Source organism: Schistocerca cancellata, chromosome 3 (genome assembly GCF_023864275.1).
Source record: "Schistocerca cancellata isolate TAMUIC-IGC-003103 chromosome 3, iqSchCanc2.1, whole genome shotgun sequence".
NCBI classification, from domain to species: Eukaryota; Metazoa; Arthropoda; class Insecta; order Orthoptera; family Acrididae; genus Schistocerca; species Schistocerca cancellata.
Window position 1 is genome coordinate 77,017,943 of NC_064628.1, and position 17,516 is coordinate 77,035,458.

The 17,516-nt window shown below is 44.2% G+C and overlaps 1 protein-coding gene across 1 annotated transcript; it reads right to left on the reverse strand.

The window, feature by feature from the left end:
* Window positions 1-8,206: 8,206 nt before the first annotated feature.
* On the reverse strand, window positions 8,207-17,199 carry LOC126177050 (cuticle protein 18.7-like). Its single transcript, XM_049924286.1, has 2 exons — window positions 17,068-17,199; window positions 8,207-9,165 (listed from the first exon to the last, which is right to left on the reverse strand). Exons 1-2 carry the CDS (start codon window positions 17,077-17,079, stop codon window positions 8,320-8,322), a joined length of 858 nt encoding a protein of 285 aa, XP_049780243.1. The 5' UTR covers window positions 17,080-17,199; the 3' UTR covers window positions 8,207-8,319.
* Window positions 17,200-17,516: the final 317 nt, after the last annotated feature.

Sequence of the window (17,516 nt, forward strand, 5' to 3'; positions counted from 1 at the left end):
CTTTTTTATTTCATGCCATTATGTTGAAGAAGCTATAAACAATTTCTGATGTAAATTTTAATGTTTATGTCAAATTTCAAGTAATGTTGTAATCGAAGGGAAGTGGAACTAAGGTTGAAACTATTGTAAGATGTGAAAGTTGTAATTGTATGCCTGGTCCATACGTAGGCAATGTATTAGGATACGTGGAATGTAAAACCTTTGGTGAATACCCTGTCTGTAGGGGAGCGGTAAAAGGTGGAGGCAGGCGAGCGCGGGAAAATGCACACGGGCGCGGTACGGCATAACGGGCTCAGCAGTAGTAGTCGGAGTTGGGCATCAATCTGAGAAACACGTGCTGGATCGAGGAGGTTCTCCTGGAAAAAGTGGTTTCGTTGAGCCTCGGATGCGCTGTTTCCGACGCCTATACAGCATGGCAATATTCCATAGGCACTAAATGGAAAAGTATTGCGACGCTATGAAGAAGTGAAGTGCCAATATTTCAAGAGTCATTGCTGTAATTGCATGTGTGCTTTGTGCCTCGCCATCTCGCCCCCTGCCGACCGCCTCATCGATACGAACAGGTTGAAACTTTTAGTACTGTATTCGTGTGGACCAGTGTTACTTTGGCTACATACTGTCCAATAACAACTTAAATTTTACCAGAACTGTCCTATCAATTAATTATCCTCACAACTAAACTATACAGGGTCCTTTCCACGTGTTGTGCAATCCGAGTGTCCCAAGATGAAGATTTAAACTTTATGTTAATAATAATTACCTGCAGACCTATCAATGTTGAAATGATGTTTAAAGAACTTTGTTGTTAATGAAATACTGGACGAATAATATAGGTATGACCAAGTTGGAAGATAATGTTGAAATTGGTTTAGTAATGAAGTTTAATTGAGACAAAAATAACGGTAGTTAAACGAGCAGGAAATAAGACAAAAAGAACGGTAAATCATATTTTGGAAATCTTGAATGCTTAATGCTCTCAATAATCAAACGTTCACTACAGTGATCATAATAGTTTCAGGGTCCCCCCCCTTTTTTTCTCTTCTATTCGTTTGAATTCTGAAGTGTACTGAACTGATTTGACCAGCGAAGTTAAAGTCAATATAAAACCTAAATTTATCAGTGTTTTACCTTTCTTAAAATTGACATTGTATGTGTGTTTCAAAAGTGCGATTTCTAGGGTAACCTATGCCCGATTTCAGTCGGATCAATAGACAAAACGCAGTTTGTAGTAATCATTGTAGTGTAATGTTGTGTATTTATAGCTTGTCCAAATTAGTACAGAAAGTGAAAATATTAGTTCAGTAGATTTTTCTGGTTCTAAAATTTACCATATAATGCAGTATTACTACGTGTTGTTATGCTTGAACGTACTTCCTCTTGTACAGGGAAGAAATTCAGTTTCTGCCTAACTAGGCTGGCGACCGTATTATTAACAATTGGTAGCATCTGCTGTGTATGTTTCTTGTCCGTCCTAACGTGCAGTTACACTTTGGACTTGCTTGACGTATCCTTGTTGTTACTGAGTGGGTGTAAGTCTGATTTTGCCTTCATTCAGGTACATGCGGTCAACATATTTACTAAAATCCTTTCTTATAAGGTGAAGCCCGTCAACTTACCATAGTACAGGCTTTAAAGAGTTAACGTGCGCCCGAGCGTAGACGTTACACCTCCCATCAGGTATAACCAGCTCCTCCTTATTCTTTTCCCTGTTAATAGTTTCCCACTATCCCCATTCCTCCCTTTTCCTTCTTCTTCTTGATCTTGGCCTGGTCCCCATTCTAGCTACCTATATCACGAAACCCATATTTTCCTACCAGCCATACTCCAACATTAGCTGCGTGCCCACAATACACTTGTACAAAGTAGCTCTATATAAACACCTTAACTGTCGGAAAGGACCAATCCACCTTACCCCTCCTCATTACGCCTCCTAAATGCAGGTCTCTCCCGTGTAATACAGTGCTCTGTTTGTTTTAAGTTTCTTGTAATTCTTTGCTTTTAAATGTCAGACAACGTGTCTTTTATGTATTTTCTAGTTTTTGCTTATCTTTTAAAATATCCATTCCATCTTCGCTCGTCTTAAACTCTTGCCTGAAGTTTGTAGTATTATTACGCTGTTAGTCCACCTCCCACCTCTGGCACGAAGGAATGAAATAACAGTAAAGAAAAGAGAACGGATTTATCACTCTGTGGCAGGTTGGTATAGCGTCGATGTTCCACGTAACGTTCTTGAGCTGTACATAAAGTATGTTTAATATACGACAAACTACGCAGTCAGGAAATGTTACACACCTCTGCCTTCCCACTACCAAGTTAACCTTCACAGAGGCGACTTTCGTGGCAGTGTATGGTATTCGCCCGTAAAATAAACTTGTCTTTATGGATGATGACAGCTGTCTGCTTGCAGGTAGCCGGCCGCTGTGGCCGAGCACTACTAGGCACTTCAGTCTGTAACCGCGCGACCGCTACGGTCGCAGGTTCGAATCCTGCCATGGGCATGGATGTGTGTGATGTCCTGAGGCTGAGGTTAGTTAAGTTTCAGTAGTTCTAAGTTCTAGGGGATTGATGACCTCAGATGTTAAGACTCATAGTGCTCAGAGTCAATTGAACCTTTTTTTTTTAGCTTCAAAAAAAAGAGTCCTCCGCCATTTTCAAGCTGCATGACAAATTGAATGGTTCATGATTCATTAATGAAGTCCATTCTCGATAACCCCTTGTCCTTTGCAATCGTAAATGATGATATCGTTTGGTCAAAACAGGGACACGAAGGGGCCATTCTGCCGTGAAGCCACATGATCAACAATGTACACTGAACGTGGACGTCCAACACATCATCGTCTGCTGGCGGTTTCACTACCCTTCAAGCACATGTCACAGTTTGTCACGACAGTAGCACACGAACAGTCGACTGGCTTCACCGTTGCTAGGTGCCAGGCCATAACAATCTGCTCTTTGCCAAAGTCGCTTATGTTAGTTGTTTTCGTCATTTGCGGCCCATATTGTGTCTAGAAGTGGAAAATTGCTGCAGCAAAAATGTCATGAAATCGAAGAACAAATGATCGTGAGAAGGACTGACTCAGCATATAGAAGAGTCAAAACCATAAATGCGAGGACGTCAACACTAAGACAGCAATGGGAAGCACGGATGGGTGGAAAAAGTACATAAAAGGCCACTATGAGGCAGAGGAATACTCACATGACGAGATAGAAGGAGAAGGTGAGGTCGATATCCGTAGAAATGTTGGAACACGTGAGGCAATACTGACCTTACGACTTATCTTAGAAAATAGATTAAGGAAAGGCAAACCTACGTTTCTAGCATTTGTAGACTTAGAGAAAGCTTTTGACAATTTTTACTGGAATACTCTTCTTCAAGTTCTAAAGGTGGCAGGTGTAAAATACAGGGAGCGAAAGGCTATTTAGAATTTGTACAGAAACCAGATGGCAGCTATAAGAGTTGAGGGGCATGAAAGGGAAGCAGTGGTTGGGAAGGGAGTAAGACAGGATTGTAGGCTCTCCCCGATGTTACTCAATCTGTATATTGAGCAAGCAGTAAAGGAAACAAGAGAAAAATTCGGAGTAGGTATTAAAATCCATGGAGAAGAAATAAAAACTTTGAGGTTCGCCGATGACATTGTAATTCTGTCAGAGACAGCAAAGGACTTGGTAGAGCAGTTGAACGGAATGGACAGTGTCTTGAAAGGAGGATATAAGATGAACATCAGCAAAAGCAAAACGAGGATAATGGAATGTAGTCGCATTAAGTCGGCTGATGCTGGAGGAATTAGATTAGTAAATGAGACACTTAAATAAGTAAATGAGTTTTGCTATTTAGGGAGCAAAATAACTGATGATTGTCGAAGTACAGAGGATATAAACTGTAGACTGGCGATAGCAAGGAAAGTGTTTCTGAAGCAGCGAAATTTGTTAACATCGAGTGTAAATTTAAGTGTCAGGAAGTCGTTCTGAAAGTATTTGTATGGAGTGTAGCAATGTATGGAAGTGAAACGTGGACGACAAATAGTTTAGACAAGAAGAGAATAGAAGCTTTCGAAATGTGGTGCTACAGAAGAATGCTGAAGATTAGATGGGTAGATCACATAACTAATTAGGAGGTTTTGAATAGAATTGGGGAGAAGAGGAGGTTGTGGTACAACTTGACAAGAATAAGGGACCGGTTGGTAGGACATGTTCTGAAACATCGAGGGATCACCAATTTAGCACTGGAGGGCAGCGTGGAGGGTAAAAATCGTAGAGGGGGACCAAGAGATGAATACACTAAGCAGATTCAGAAGGATGTAGGTTGCAGTAAGTACTGGGAGATGAAGAAGCTTGCACAGGACAGAGTAGCATGGAGAGCTGCATCAAACCAGTCTCAGGACTGAGGACCACAACAACATGCTTAAGTTTCATTATGTTCTCCTGCGAGAGCTTTTGTAAAGTTTGGAAGGTAGGAGACGAGATACTGGCAGAAGTGAAGCTGTGAGGACGGGGCATGAGTCGTGCTTGGGTAGCTCAGTTGGCAGAGCACTTGCCCGCGAAAGGCAAAGGTCCCGAGTTCGCGTCTCGGTCCGGCACACAGTTTTAATCTGCCAGGAAGTTTCATATCTGAAATAGGGCAGTTAACAAGTGGTACGTGTCTTTGCTGAATCATGCTGTGTAAAACGCCTGCTGTGCAGAGACACGTAATCTTGACCACTATTGTCTTAAAAAGATATCTATTACGACAGCTGGGTTTTAGAATGTAAATTCAATGCCAGTGGATTCTTTTAGACTTTACATAATGTACTTGAGTTTTCACTTAGGGGGACTGTTTTGGACAATCTCACAAAGCAGTGTAATATATCCAAACAAATCTAAATATGACATTTAATATAGGCATATGTCTTACCTGAGGCCTCCTATGTAAAGAAGGTATTGTACAGCTTTACTTAATCTTTTCGACAGTCTTTTTAAAAAAGTTCATCAAAGTACTATTTTTTATAATGTGGTGTCAATGAAAGCGGTTTGTTTTACACATTACTTAATATTTAAGGAACTGTACACTTATGAAATGTTTTTAACTAGGCTGCCAACATGTAACAGGTGTGTCTTTCCTCTCTTTTGTAGAATGGTTGCTGGATAAACTATTGCAACCTTCGCATTTTTTGACTATATTAAAAATTATATACGCTTTTATATGGAGTTTGGCAACAAACGATCAACAAGTTTGGTGTAAGTTTTATGATACGTGTTTTAACCCTTGACGGTCCACACAATACCCTCTGTTTTATTAGCTTTATTCGTAGTCCACAACCAAAATGGTAGTTTAAGTTATGCATCTCTGAAGAAGCTACGGTCGATTATCCTAATCTATAAGCATGTTAAGAAAAATTACTGCTCTCATATGAAAGCAAACATTATCTCAGATTCATCACGTGTACCCATATGTAAATTTGGTTTTCTATGTCTATGGGCGTACTGGTCTGCAGGTCGTGGTCTTGCGGTAGCGTTCTCGCTTCTCGCGCACGGGGTCCCACGTTCGATTCCCGACGGGGTCTGGGATTTTTCCCTGCTTCTAGATGACTGGGTGTTGTTGTGTCGTCTTCATCATCATCGTTCATCCCCATTACGGTCGGAGGAAGGCAATGGCAAACCACCTCCGCTAGGACCTTGCCTAGTATGACGGTGCGGGTTTCCCGCATCGTCCCCTCCTCTCCTTGGAGTATGGGACATCATCACCATGGGCGTAGTATATGTTTAACTGGCCCGCCGGGTTGGTCGTGCGGTCCAACGCACCGCTTTCCGGGCGGGAAGGACCGACGATCCACGGCATGAATCCGCTGGCGGATTTGTGTCGAGTTCCGTTGAGCCGGTCAGTCTATGAATGGTTTTTAGGCGGTTTTCCATCTGCCTCGGCAAATGCGGGCTGGTTCCCCTTACTCCGCCTCAGCTACTCTATGTCGGCGATTGCTGCGCAAACAAGTTCTCCACGTACGCGTACACCACCATTACTACTCTACCACGCAAACATAGGGGATGCACTCGTCTCGTGTGAGACGTTCCCTGGGGGGGGGGGGGGGGGGGTGTCCACCGGGGGCCGAACCGCACAGTAACCCTGGGTTCGGTGTGGGGCGGCGGAGGGGTGAAGTACACTGCGGTAGTCGTCTTGGGGTTGCGGACCACTGAGGCTGTGGTGGGGACGGAGCCTCTCCGTCGTTTCTAGGTCGAAGGTTAACATAACATAAGATGACATGCCGGGTGATCAAAAAGTCAGTATAAATTTGAAAACTTAATAAGCCACGGAATAATATAGATAGAGAGGTAAAAATTGACACACATGCTTGGAATGACATGGGGTATTACTAGAACAAAAAAAACAAAGTTCACAAAACGTCCGACAGATGGCGCTGGACAGCAAAACGTCAGTGAATGCGCATGACAATCGTGTATAAAAGGAGCTGTAATGAGAGAGAGAATCGGATGCACCAGCAGTCGCAGCATGTTGACGTTACCTGAAAAGGCGCTTTTAGTGAAGCTGTATTATCAGAATGGGGAATGTGTTAGTTCAGCGTTACGATCCTATCCCCATAGGAAGGGGATTCGAACGGGTAAAGGTCCGTTGACAAATGCAGCTGTGGCGAGAATGATTTCGAAGTTCGAAGCCACGGGTTGTTTAGACGATAGACCCCGTAGTGGTCGACCGAGCTGCTGGTGAGACAGTTCTGGAGGATATGGAGACTGTAGCGGGTTCGTCTCTGCACGGGGAAGTCAGCGCTCGTGCACTCGCACGTCGCACCGGCATTCCATACGCTATTGTTTGGTTGGCACTTAGGCGTACCCTCCGATGCTATCCGTACAAAATCGATCGGCATCATGAACTGTTATCCGGCGATTTAGTGAAGGGGAGGGCATTTGCGGTGTGGGCGTTTCAAAAGATGGCGGAAGATGACGATTGGTTGAGTAACGTGTTGTGGACCGACGAAGCTCCGAGGGTGTGTCAACGCCCACAACTGCAGAATCTGGGCTACCGAAAATCCTAGAACTGTCGTGGAAACTCCATTGCACGACGAGAAAATCACGGTATGGGTTGGATTTACAACATCTACCGGTATCGGGCCTTTTTTTCTTCGAGGAAATGCGTGATTCTGGGTTTGTAACTGCTACCGTGACGGGTGAGAGGTACGCCGATATGTTACAGAATCACATCATCCCCAGCCTGGCTGATAAACACCTGCTGGAACGTACGATGTTTATGCAAGATGGCGGTCCACCCAATATTGCTAGACGCGTGAAAGATCTCTTGCGCGCGTTCTTTGGTGATGATCGTGTGCTCAGCCGCCACTTTCGACATGCTTGGCCTCCCAGGTCCCCAGACCTCAGTCCGTGCGATTATTGGCTTTTGGGGTTACCTGAAGTCGCAAGTGTGTCGTGATCGACCGACATCTCTAGGGATGCTGAAAGACAACATCCGATGCCAATGCCTCACCATAACTCCGGACATGCTTTACAGTGCTGTTCACAACATTATTTCTTGACTACAGCTATTGTTGAGGAATGATGGTGGACATATTGAGAATTTCCTGTAAAAAAATGGCTCTGAACACTATGGGACTTAACTTCTGAGGTCATCAGTCCCCTAGAACTTAGAACTACCGAAACCTAACTAACCTAAGGACATTACACACTTCCATGCCCGCAGCAGGATTCGAACCTGCGACCTTAGCTCCTGTAAAGAACATCATCTTTGCTTTGTCTTACTTTGTTATGCTAATTATTGCTATTCTGATCAGATGAAGCGCCATCTGTCGCACTTTTTTGAACTTTTGTGTTTTTTTGGTTCTAATAAAACCCCATGTCATTCCAAGCGTGTGTGCCAATCTCTCTATCTACATATTCTGTGATTTATTCAGTTTTCAAATTGATACCGACTTTTTGATCACCCAGTATGTTTAACTACTTCGTTTAGATGTTCCAACTTGACTACTTTACTTGACCCAAAAGAAACTTTCAATAATCTGACTGAATCGTATTCGTTTGTACATGCTATACACATCAGTTCACATTAATTTTTTTGACCAGTGTCCTTTCTTACGCATTTTTGTTAATATACAGGTGACTTGAAGATCGTCACTTGACAGAAACTTGTTCTTGTCAAATAAAGACAAATTATAACAGTTCATTGGTGGTTTTGTGACCCTACTCTTTAAATTTTAGAAGAATATAATTATTATTTGCAAAAATAACATTTATTTTCCTACAATTTGTACAAAAAATATACAACGGAGGGTTAAGTCAAAAAAAGTATTATCAGTCTGGAAACGTCCCTTAGGTTACATCTTATCCCAGGAGACCGAGACGCGCCTTAGCCTGCAGGTGAGCGATGGTATCGGCAGCCCTGGCGGCAGCCACCTCAGGGGTGTCCAGGGGCACACCGTCCGGGCCAATCACGATGTTGGCAGCAGGGGCGATCACGCCGCGGGCAGCAACAATGGCAGGGCCCACGATGCCGGGAGCTGCGATAGCGTGGGCGGTGATGGCGGGGGCGGCTAGGGCCGTGGCCGCCGGGGTCCTGGCGTCGATGATAGTGGCGCCGGCTGCAATGGCTGGAGCAGCAGCGATGGCGGGGGCGCCGAAGGTTCTGGCAGCGAACAGTGCCGGTGCAGCGGCGATGGCGGGGGCGGCGATGACGGCAGGGGCGGGCGCGGAGTTCGCGATCGCGTCGCGGGCGTTGGTCTCAGCCACGGCGGCAGCGTGGGAGGCCTTGGCGGCGGCCACCTCAGGGGTGTCCAAGGGGACGCCCTCCGGTCCGATCACGATGTTGGCGGGTTCCACAGGTGCGGCAGGAGCGGCGGGGGCGGCGGGGGCGGCTGGGGCGGCGCGTGCAGGGGCGGGGGCGGCTGCTGCGGCGGCGGCGTTGGCGGCGGCGTCGCGGGCGGAGGTCTCCGCGACGGCGGCGGCGTGCGAGGCCTTGGCGGCGGCGACCTCGGGAGTGTCGAGCGGGACTCCCTCCGGGCCGATGATGATGTTAGCGGCAGGCACTGTGCGGATGACGGCTGGGGCAGGTGCGGGGGCGGCGGCCAGGAGCGCCGGCGCAGGGGCGCCCAGGACGCGCGCCAGCAGGCCGGGCGACGACAGGTAGCCGGGCTTCGCCAGCGACGCCGCCACGAGGGCGCTCAAGACCACCTGCAACCGGCGGAGAGTTCTTACCACGCAGTCTGTTAGTCCCGCAGCCTTGCTTCACGAGCGGCTACACTTACTGCACTACACACGAGGGTGGTTCAGAAAGTGAGGTAACATGTACTCCGCGACGAAAATGTATATCCGGAAACAGAATGAACATTGCAACAAATAATCTCCGGGTCACACTTGTGGTCTCGTTAGGTGACTACTGTGTCCGCCAGAGGGGATGAGCCAGTTTTTTTTCCTAATCCGCCTAATTGGGTTATACCTGTTGCCTGCATGACAGGATTCCAGGTTTTTCATTTCCCATGAGCGACAGTGTTCTCTGACATCTGTTACAGAGAAAGTTCTGAAAGTCCCGCCAGCTTATTGATGCTCTGTTCGTGGGAGCAGGAAATGGCCAATGAAACTGCCTACATTCTGCTCCTGATTCTGACTGGCTGAAATAATTTCTTCGAAAGAGTTATAGCTCTCGAAATTGAGTAAATAAGGACAGGACAGGAGTCATGAGCCCTGTGGGACACAGCTCAAGTTTTTAAAAGTGTTGCGTAAATTAGCTCGGTAACAAATGATCCTCAACGAATTATATATGAGTAGTTCTTTTCAGTTTTTTGAGAAAGGATGCAACTTAATAAACAGTCATTTGCTAGAGAACAGAGGTTTCATAACGTCGACACGTCAGCTAGCTGAAGGTAGATTTTGACAAAACAAGGCGGACTTGCCGAAATTAAACCACGTTTGTTCCAATGGAAACATGTGGTTTATTTGTATGACTCCTTCTCCTTTCTAACATCGGACTGTTATCCAGTTTCGCTTATGGATGAGGGTTGCCCCGATGTAGTGATTGTTTGATGCTCGTTTGTCAATCCATAGGTCAAATCTTGAGTCTTTTGGAAGTACTTACTTTGCTACAGGGTACTGATTAGTGGTATAGAAGAAGTGGCTATTTCAGCTCTGTCTGCTGGGTCAAAACGAAGCTGGTTTGTCGTCTGTTACAACCACCATTAGAAATAACTGAAATCAGTGAATAACTTGCCATACTGAAATAAATGGTTGTAGCGGACTATTACAAAGCGTCAGTTGTCACTCTTACAGAAAGATTAAAAAAATCTACATTTACACGGATACTCTGCAAATCACATCTAAGTGTCTGACAGAGGGTTCATCGAACCACCTTCACAATTCTCTATTATTCCAATCTCGTATAGAGCGCGGAAAGAATGAACACCTATATCTTTCCGTACGAGCTCAGAAATTCCCTTATTTTATCTTGGTGATCGTTCCTCCCTATGCAGGTTTGTGTTCAACAAAATATTTTCGCATTCGGAGGAGAAAGTTGGTGATTGGAATTTCGTGAAATGACAAGAATCACAACAAAACTACGTTTCCAAGAGCACACATATCCCCAAAATAAGACAGCCTTTACTTCACACATTGTAGGAAATAAGCACTCATCAACACGAATACAATGGAATTGTTACATACAGCAACTAAGAGAAGACTGCTCTATGTGCAAGAGATAGTGGAAATCTTTATTAACAAAAGGTGTTCTCCGGAAGATATTTCAAACGACCATCACGTATTAAATTACTATTCTAACATTTTTAAGGATTTGCATTAAAGATCAGATGTTTTGATCTCATATGTTGAACTGTGGTGCATCAGAAGACGGAAACTACAGTGGTTCGGAAAGCACTGCCTCGTATCAAACCGAGCAGACAGCGACACAACAAACTCATGGTTCATTTGCAGTCGTCCACGGCACATCCGTTACTGAGGAAACTGTGAAGGACAACTAAAAGTCAGAAAGCGATCCCAGCTGACTGCAGTGAACTCCTCAGCGCTGTTAAGTTTCCTCTCATATTCTTATGTTACATCTCATTATTTCTATTTATATATTTTATTTTTTATATAATTTCGAACTTCATTTACATGGCGCGTCCAAAAAGTATAGAGACTGTTTGATTCTTGTCGCACAAGTGACGTCACAGCAGTAACTGCGGTGTCAAAGCTGCAAACAACACACGTGCTTTCGGCCAGTCAGTTGCGAGCGGGGAGTATCAAATAGTGGACGCTCGGCCGTTGTGTGTCAACCTTGTTGTTTCAGAAATCCCAATGCAGGAACGAATTGAACATCTCTAAATGAAGTGTTCAAGACACTCTCCAGACTGTTTTGAAGGCAAGAAAAATGTGTGCAAATTCTGCCACCAAACAGTAACGACGACCCATCAACCCCTGCTGCGACTTGATTGATATGTAAAATGCGGAAAAAATTCATTATGGCTGACGAGACTCAATCCGAATCACAAACCGACGAAGTACAGACCTTCACGTAAGGGTCAATGCTTTGACGACTTAATCGACATTCAAACCAGTGTGATGCACGAGTTGAACAACATCCCAAAGAAGGAGTTTTCTGAAAGTCCCACATGGTTGCATGAACGATCTGCACGATGTACCCAAGAAAAGGAGCGGGAGGGGGGAGCGAGACTATGTAGAACAGCTGAAGTATCAAAATTACGACCTTAACTTTTCTCTGTAATGTATTAACCCAGCCTCGAACTTTTTGTTTGAGGGGTCTGTATGCCTTCAATTGTGTCTCCTTTACCATAGGTCAGCCTGCTCGTCTAGAATAAGTTGAGAATATGTTGTAAAGTGACATGGACTGGAACGTGCATGTCAGATCGCTTGTGGGAAAGCGAATGTTCGATTTCGGCTTAGTGGGAGAATTCTAGGAAAGTGTACCTCATGTATAAAAGAGACGCGTACCGAACACTTCTTCGACCCATTTTTGACTGCTGCCCGAGTTTCGTTATCTCACCAGGTTGGATTAGAGAGAAGCAACGAAGAAATTCAGAGAGGTGCCGATGAGATGTGTTAGCGATAGCTTTGATCAGCATGCGAGTATTAGAGAAATGCTACGTGTGCTCAAATGGGAATCCCCTGACGGAAAAAGAAGTTGTATTCGCGAAACGCTATAGAGAAGGTTTAGAGAATCGGCATCTACTACAGACTGTAGAACGATCGTACTACCACCGACATGCTTTCCACTTGAGGGACATGAAGATAGTATTAAGATAAACAAAGGCTCTTGCCGAAGCATAAAGACGTTCGTTTTCCCCCGGCTCTATACGGATGTCGAATGGGGAAGAGAATTTCCAACCGTAGTACAATAAAACCTGCACAATACACCGCATTGTCGTTTGCGTAGTTATGTATGTGGGTGTAGACGTAGATGGACCTTCCCCGATACTCTTCCCATCTTATCATTATTCAGTAGTAAATTCTGATAGCACAGCCAGGTAGGATTTTTATGTCGTATTCTGCATATTAGTTATATATACATATATATATATATATATTTTGATATGACAAACTTAATTATGTGACTGTGCGAGCCTCTGCGCAGTCTAGCGGATGGGCGTTTGATTCTGGCGAAAGGGGCATCAGAGAACGCACAGTAATTTTAATGACAACCTATGTTCTTGTACTTTTTGATGAGTGACGCACTGTAATAAGGTTTTAGTAGTATGCTCTCATTTAATTTTGGTGTATAGTAGACCTACAGGTTGTGTGTAATTAGAACTGTTTACTTTCAGTGGTTTCTCCTGCCTGCTTTAGATCTAAGTATCAACATCTTACAGTTTTCTTTCGGTGTACGAGACATTGCTGTCTTACTTAATGAAAACTGTTCCTAAACTTCTGCAACAGAGGTAATGAAGTACTCTGAGCAATCGCTAGCACGTGAGAAACGTCCATTCGACATACACGAAAATATATTTTTTCTATTTCAGTATAGTTTCTTCCTAAATTTCAGACATTACGGAACGAAAGATTTTCTTTAAAACTGAAGATCCTAGTCTCTTTGTGTTTATTGTGGAACTACCAGTGAGTCCCTCAGTGAAAAGCTGTAGAAGAGTTCATTATGCGCCTATGTTAATTCTGAGAAAGGCGTGCCTCCCAAACGGTCTGCATTTAAGGTAACTTATCAGACTTGTCTGAGAAAAATTATCTTGATCCGCACACGAGCAGAAGGAATATTTTAATAGACGAAATAATGCATGAAGGTCTGTTTTACAGTTATTGTAATACTTAAATATGCTACTCCCAAATGTTGTACAGTTTTCAGATGGTTTCCAAAATGACGCTCTGAGCCGCAGTAACGTTTTCTTGGGAGCGTTAAGTTTGACATTTTGATTGACTTCTTCATTTTCCGCTGCTATATTGAACTGAACAAAAACCTACAAGTGACTGAGGTATAAAAATTGTTTGCGTTAACATTTTTTTACAAAATATATCTCAATGCAAGAACTCTGAAGTGGGACAATGGCAAAGTTTAGCGTAGTGCAAATAGAAAGCAAGAAACGCTGAAAGTTTTCAGAGTCAACAAACTGGCTGAAAACTGAGCTGTAGATACCGAAAATGTATCTTAGCACTTAGATTCGGTGTCGAGATGGGCTCGAAAAGAAGACTCAGCGCAGTCGGTCCTTATTCTTTTTACGATGTTAAAGTAGATGACTGTTTCATCATTAAAATTACAGATAAATACGACAGTACTGGTTACGTTGTAAAGTTTCTCACTGAAGCTGCGAATATGTACGGTTATATCCTTGTAGGAAGTAATGTGTCAAGAATGTTCCTGCAACTTCGTCATTTCTAAGTAACACATATTGTGTCGTGTTGATTAACAGCCTACGCATTAGCCACATGCAAATCGCCTTCCGATGTTAATTTCTCTGAAAAACTTACAAGGAACGCGGAAGCGCCTAAACGCTACGCGGATGGCGTTTCACGAAAATAATTCACAAGTAACGAATTAAAAAATTATTATCTTTATTCGTTTTCTTATAGTGAGTGAAAGGAGATTGGGATGGGAAATTTTCTTCATGTCAATAATAAAATGAAAGAAACTAACAGTAAAGTGAAAGAGCATTGTAACGAAGTCTGCACCATAATAATGAACAGTGCTGCAGCCAAAGTACGAAAATTGACTCATCTTGGAAGAATGAGCGCACAACGTGAACGAAGCAACGAAGGCATAAGAACTCGAATGGCAGCGCACGGCAAAGTGCTCGTCAATAAAAGAATTCTGCTAATGTCAGTTATTGAGTTATGTCAGATAGAAGCTGCTGAAACAAAGCGGGCTAAGAAAAAATACTTGTGCAGTGGACCAATGGGAAAGAGGACCTGGAGACCATTGAAGAAGAATATCAGTAATTGAGAGGACAGATAAAGAGCGCGTTAGAGATAGGAATAAGTGGAACAGGGTGGAGGAAGGAAAGCACTAGTTCGGGAGACAAGAGGTAAAGGGTCCTAGTTCTCTGGTGGGAGACGGAAGAGGCGAGAGGAAAAGTGACGAGAAAAGCAAGGAACAAAAAGTGTGGCAGTCTTTGATACTAAGGATGTTTTTAGTAGCAGGTACACAAGAATGAGATTAAAACAGGGTAGGATTAAAGAGAAAGTAGCAATCGAAGGACCCGTACAATAGCAAACCACTAAATTACTTGAAAATTGCCCCGCTATACTTGGACCACTACAAAGAGGAGTGATATATTTATTAATGTCAGTGGGGTTGAGAAACAGCTGAAGTTAGTAAAAGTAAACAAGGCCCCATAGTCCAGTGAGACCCTGTCAGATTCTACACAGATTTTGCGTCTGGGTTAGCTCCCATTTTAGCCATAATGTATCGTTGATCCATTGAACTAAAAACTCTGTCCAGTGATTGAAAAAAAGGGCAGGTTAGACCAGTCTGCAAGCAGTGTACCGGTAACAGAAATGATCCACAAAAATACGATCGAATTTCAGTGAGGACCATCTGTTTCAGAGACCTAGAGCATGAGCTCTAACGTATGAGTTACCGAAAATTATGGCTTTACAAAAATATCTTTTTTTTAACCAGGATCCCAAGTATAATGCTTACAGTGATAACTAGTTTCGGCTAAATCAATTAACAATCTTCAAATCACAAAAAAATTGTTTATTATACATCACCAAAGGATTAATAAAGAATAAATTTGTCGTGATTTGCAAATGGCAAATTAATGTAGGCGAAATTAGTTATCAGTATAAAAGATATACTTGCGATCTTGACTAATAAAGGATTTTTTCTGAATCTACCACTTTCAATAGCCCCAGATCGCTTATTTAGAATCTGATTATGTCACACAACAACGTATCGAGGTATGTGTAACAGAATGGCTTCCTCCTTGCCGACCAGTTCGGATTCCGAAACCAGTGATTATGCGAAACCCCAATTGCGCTTTTCTCACACGACTTGCTTAAAACTGTGCATCACGGCAGTCAAATACACATGTTATCCAAAGTACGGTTGTATGAGGTATCAAGCGTCAGGACAGGGATTTTTTACAGGGAGCAAGCTACCTTAGAAGAAGAGTGATCGACACATGTAGAAGTAACTTGAGGTGTACTGCAGAGAATAGCTGAGCTGGGACTCTTGCTATTAATGTTTTAGTTAAAGATCTTGCAGACAACTTTAATCTCAGAGCCGGCCGGAGTGGCCGAGCTGTTCTAGGCGCTACAGTCTGGAACCGCGCGACCGCTACGGTCGCAGGTTTGAATCCTGCCTGGGGCACGGATGTGTGAGACGTCCTTAGGTTAGTTAGGTTTAAGTAGTTCTAAGTTCTAGGGGACTGATGACCTCAGAAGTTAAGTCCCATAGTGCTCAGAGCCATTTGAACCTTTTTTTTTTTAATCTCATACTTTTCAAGGATGATGTAGCTACCTATAATTATGTTCTGCCTAAAAAAAGGGCTCCACAAATATTTAGTTGAATTTTGATACTATAGCCGATTTGCTCTAAATGTTCGAAAATGTAGCGTCATGCGCTTCATGAAACAAAGAAGACGCACATTCTTTGACAACAATCGCAATTGTTCAAAACTGATACATATCGCCTCGTACAAATATCTGGATGCAACGGTTTGATGGGATATGAAATGGAATGATCATGTCGACTCAGTCATTGTTAAGGCAGGTGACTGACTTCGGCTCGCTGGCAAGATAACGAGAAAATGCAGTCAGTCTACGAAGGAGACTGCTAACAAATCACACGTACGTGCTAGTTTATAAAACTGTTGTTGGGCTCGATCAAAGTAAGAACGATGTGGGATATTGAACATATGCGGAGAAGGGCAGCACGAGTTAGCACTGGTTTGCTTGACTCACGGAAGAGTGGCAGGGTAATGTTGAAAAACTGTAATTTGGCAGAATATTGAAGACAAATTTCAGTCACCTCATTCTGGAAACATCTCCCAGGCTATGGCCAAGCCATGTCTCCGCAATATCCTGTCTTTCAGGAGTGCTAGTTCTGCTAGGTTCGCAGGAGAGCTTCTGTAAAGTTTGGAAGGTAGGAGACGAGGTACCGGCATAAGTAAGGCTGTGAGGACGGGGTGTGAGTCGTGCTTGGGTAGCTCAGTTGGTAGAGCACTTGCCCGCGAAAGGCAAAGGTCCCGAGTTCGAGTCTAGGTCCGGAACACAGTTTTAATCTGCCAGGAAGTTTCAAATTTCAGTCATCTTGCGAAAGTCTACTTACAAAACTTTAAGAACCAGAACAGATGAATGTGGAGATATTGCTCGGCCCCTTACGTAACGTTCCAGTAGGCCCGTGATGAGAAAATTAGAAAAAGTGCACTACGCACAAGCGGCTTTTGAACAGTGAATCCTCCCACGTACTATACACAATTGGAACAGGAAGAAATCCAAACACGTGGTATCATGTAGCAAACATTCCCTGCCATACAGTTCTCTGGGACTTGCTGAGTACTCTCGTAGATGCAGGAGCAACGTGATAACAGCGTTGGTGCGACAGTACGTAAACAAGGTAGCTGCGTAAGCTCGTAGTCGCGAGTGTGGGCGGCAGATGCGCCGTCCCGAGGGAGTACTCACCAGGACCTTCATGGCAGAGGGGAGCTCGTGGGTGCCGGTAGCTGCCGTGAACTGTGCCGACAGCAGGGCCCGCCCCGCTATATATAGCGGTCCGGGCCGGCCGTGTCCCAAAGAGAGCGACCTCGCGTCGACTCTCGGCTCGCGACTCCTCCTCGCTCCTCCCTTCCGCCGGCCGCTGACGCAACAACTCGTCAGCCCTGGGGACCGCTAGCACCCAGCCGCCGTAGCATCCCCCGGCGCTGGCGACAAGCCCGAGACAAAGGCCGCGGCGGCGCACCGCAGGCGGTGAGCTTCTGGCCAAAACAGGCAGTCCTTCATGACGAACTGCAGTCTCATCTTCTTTGGCATACACGTTTGTTTGGTATCTTCAAGAAACATAAGTGGCGGTTAAAAAATTCCCGTTCACTGGCTGTACAGTCAAGAACCGATACGCCAATCAGGCAAAACTG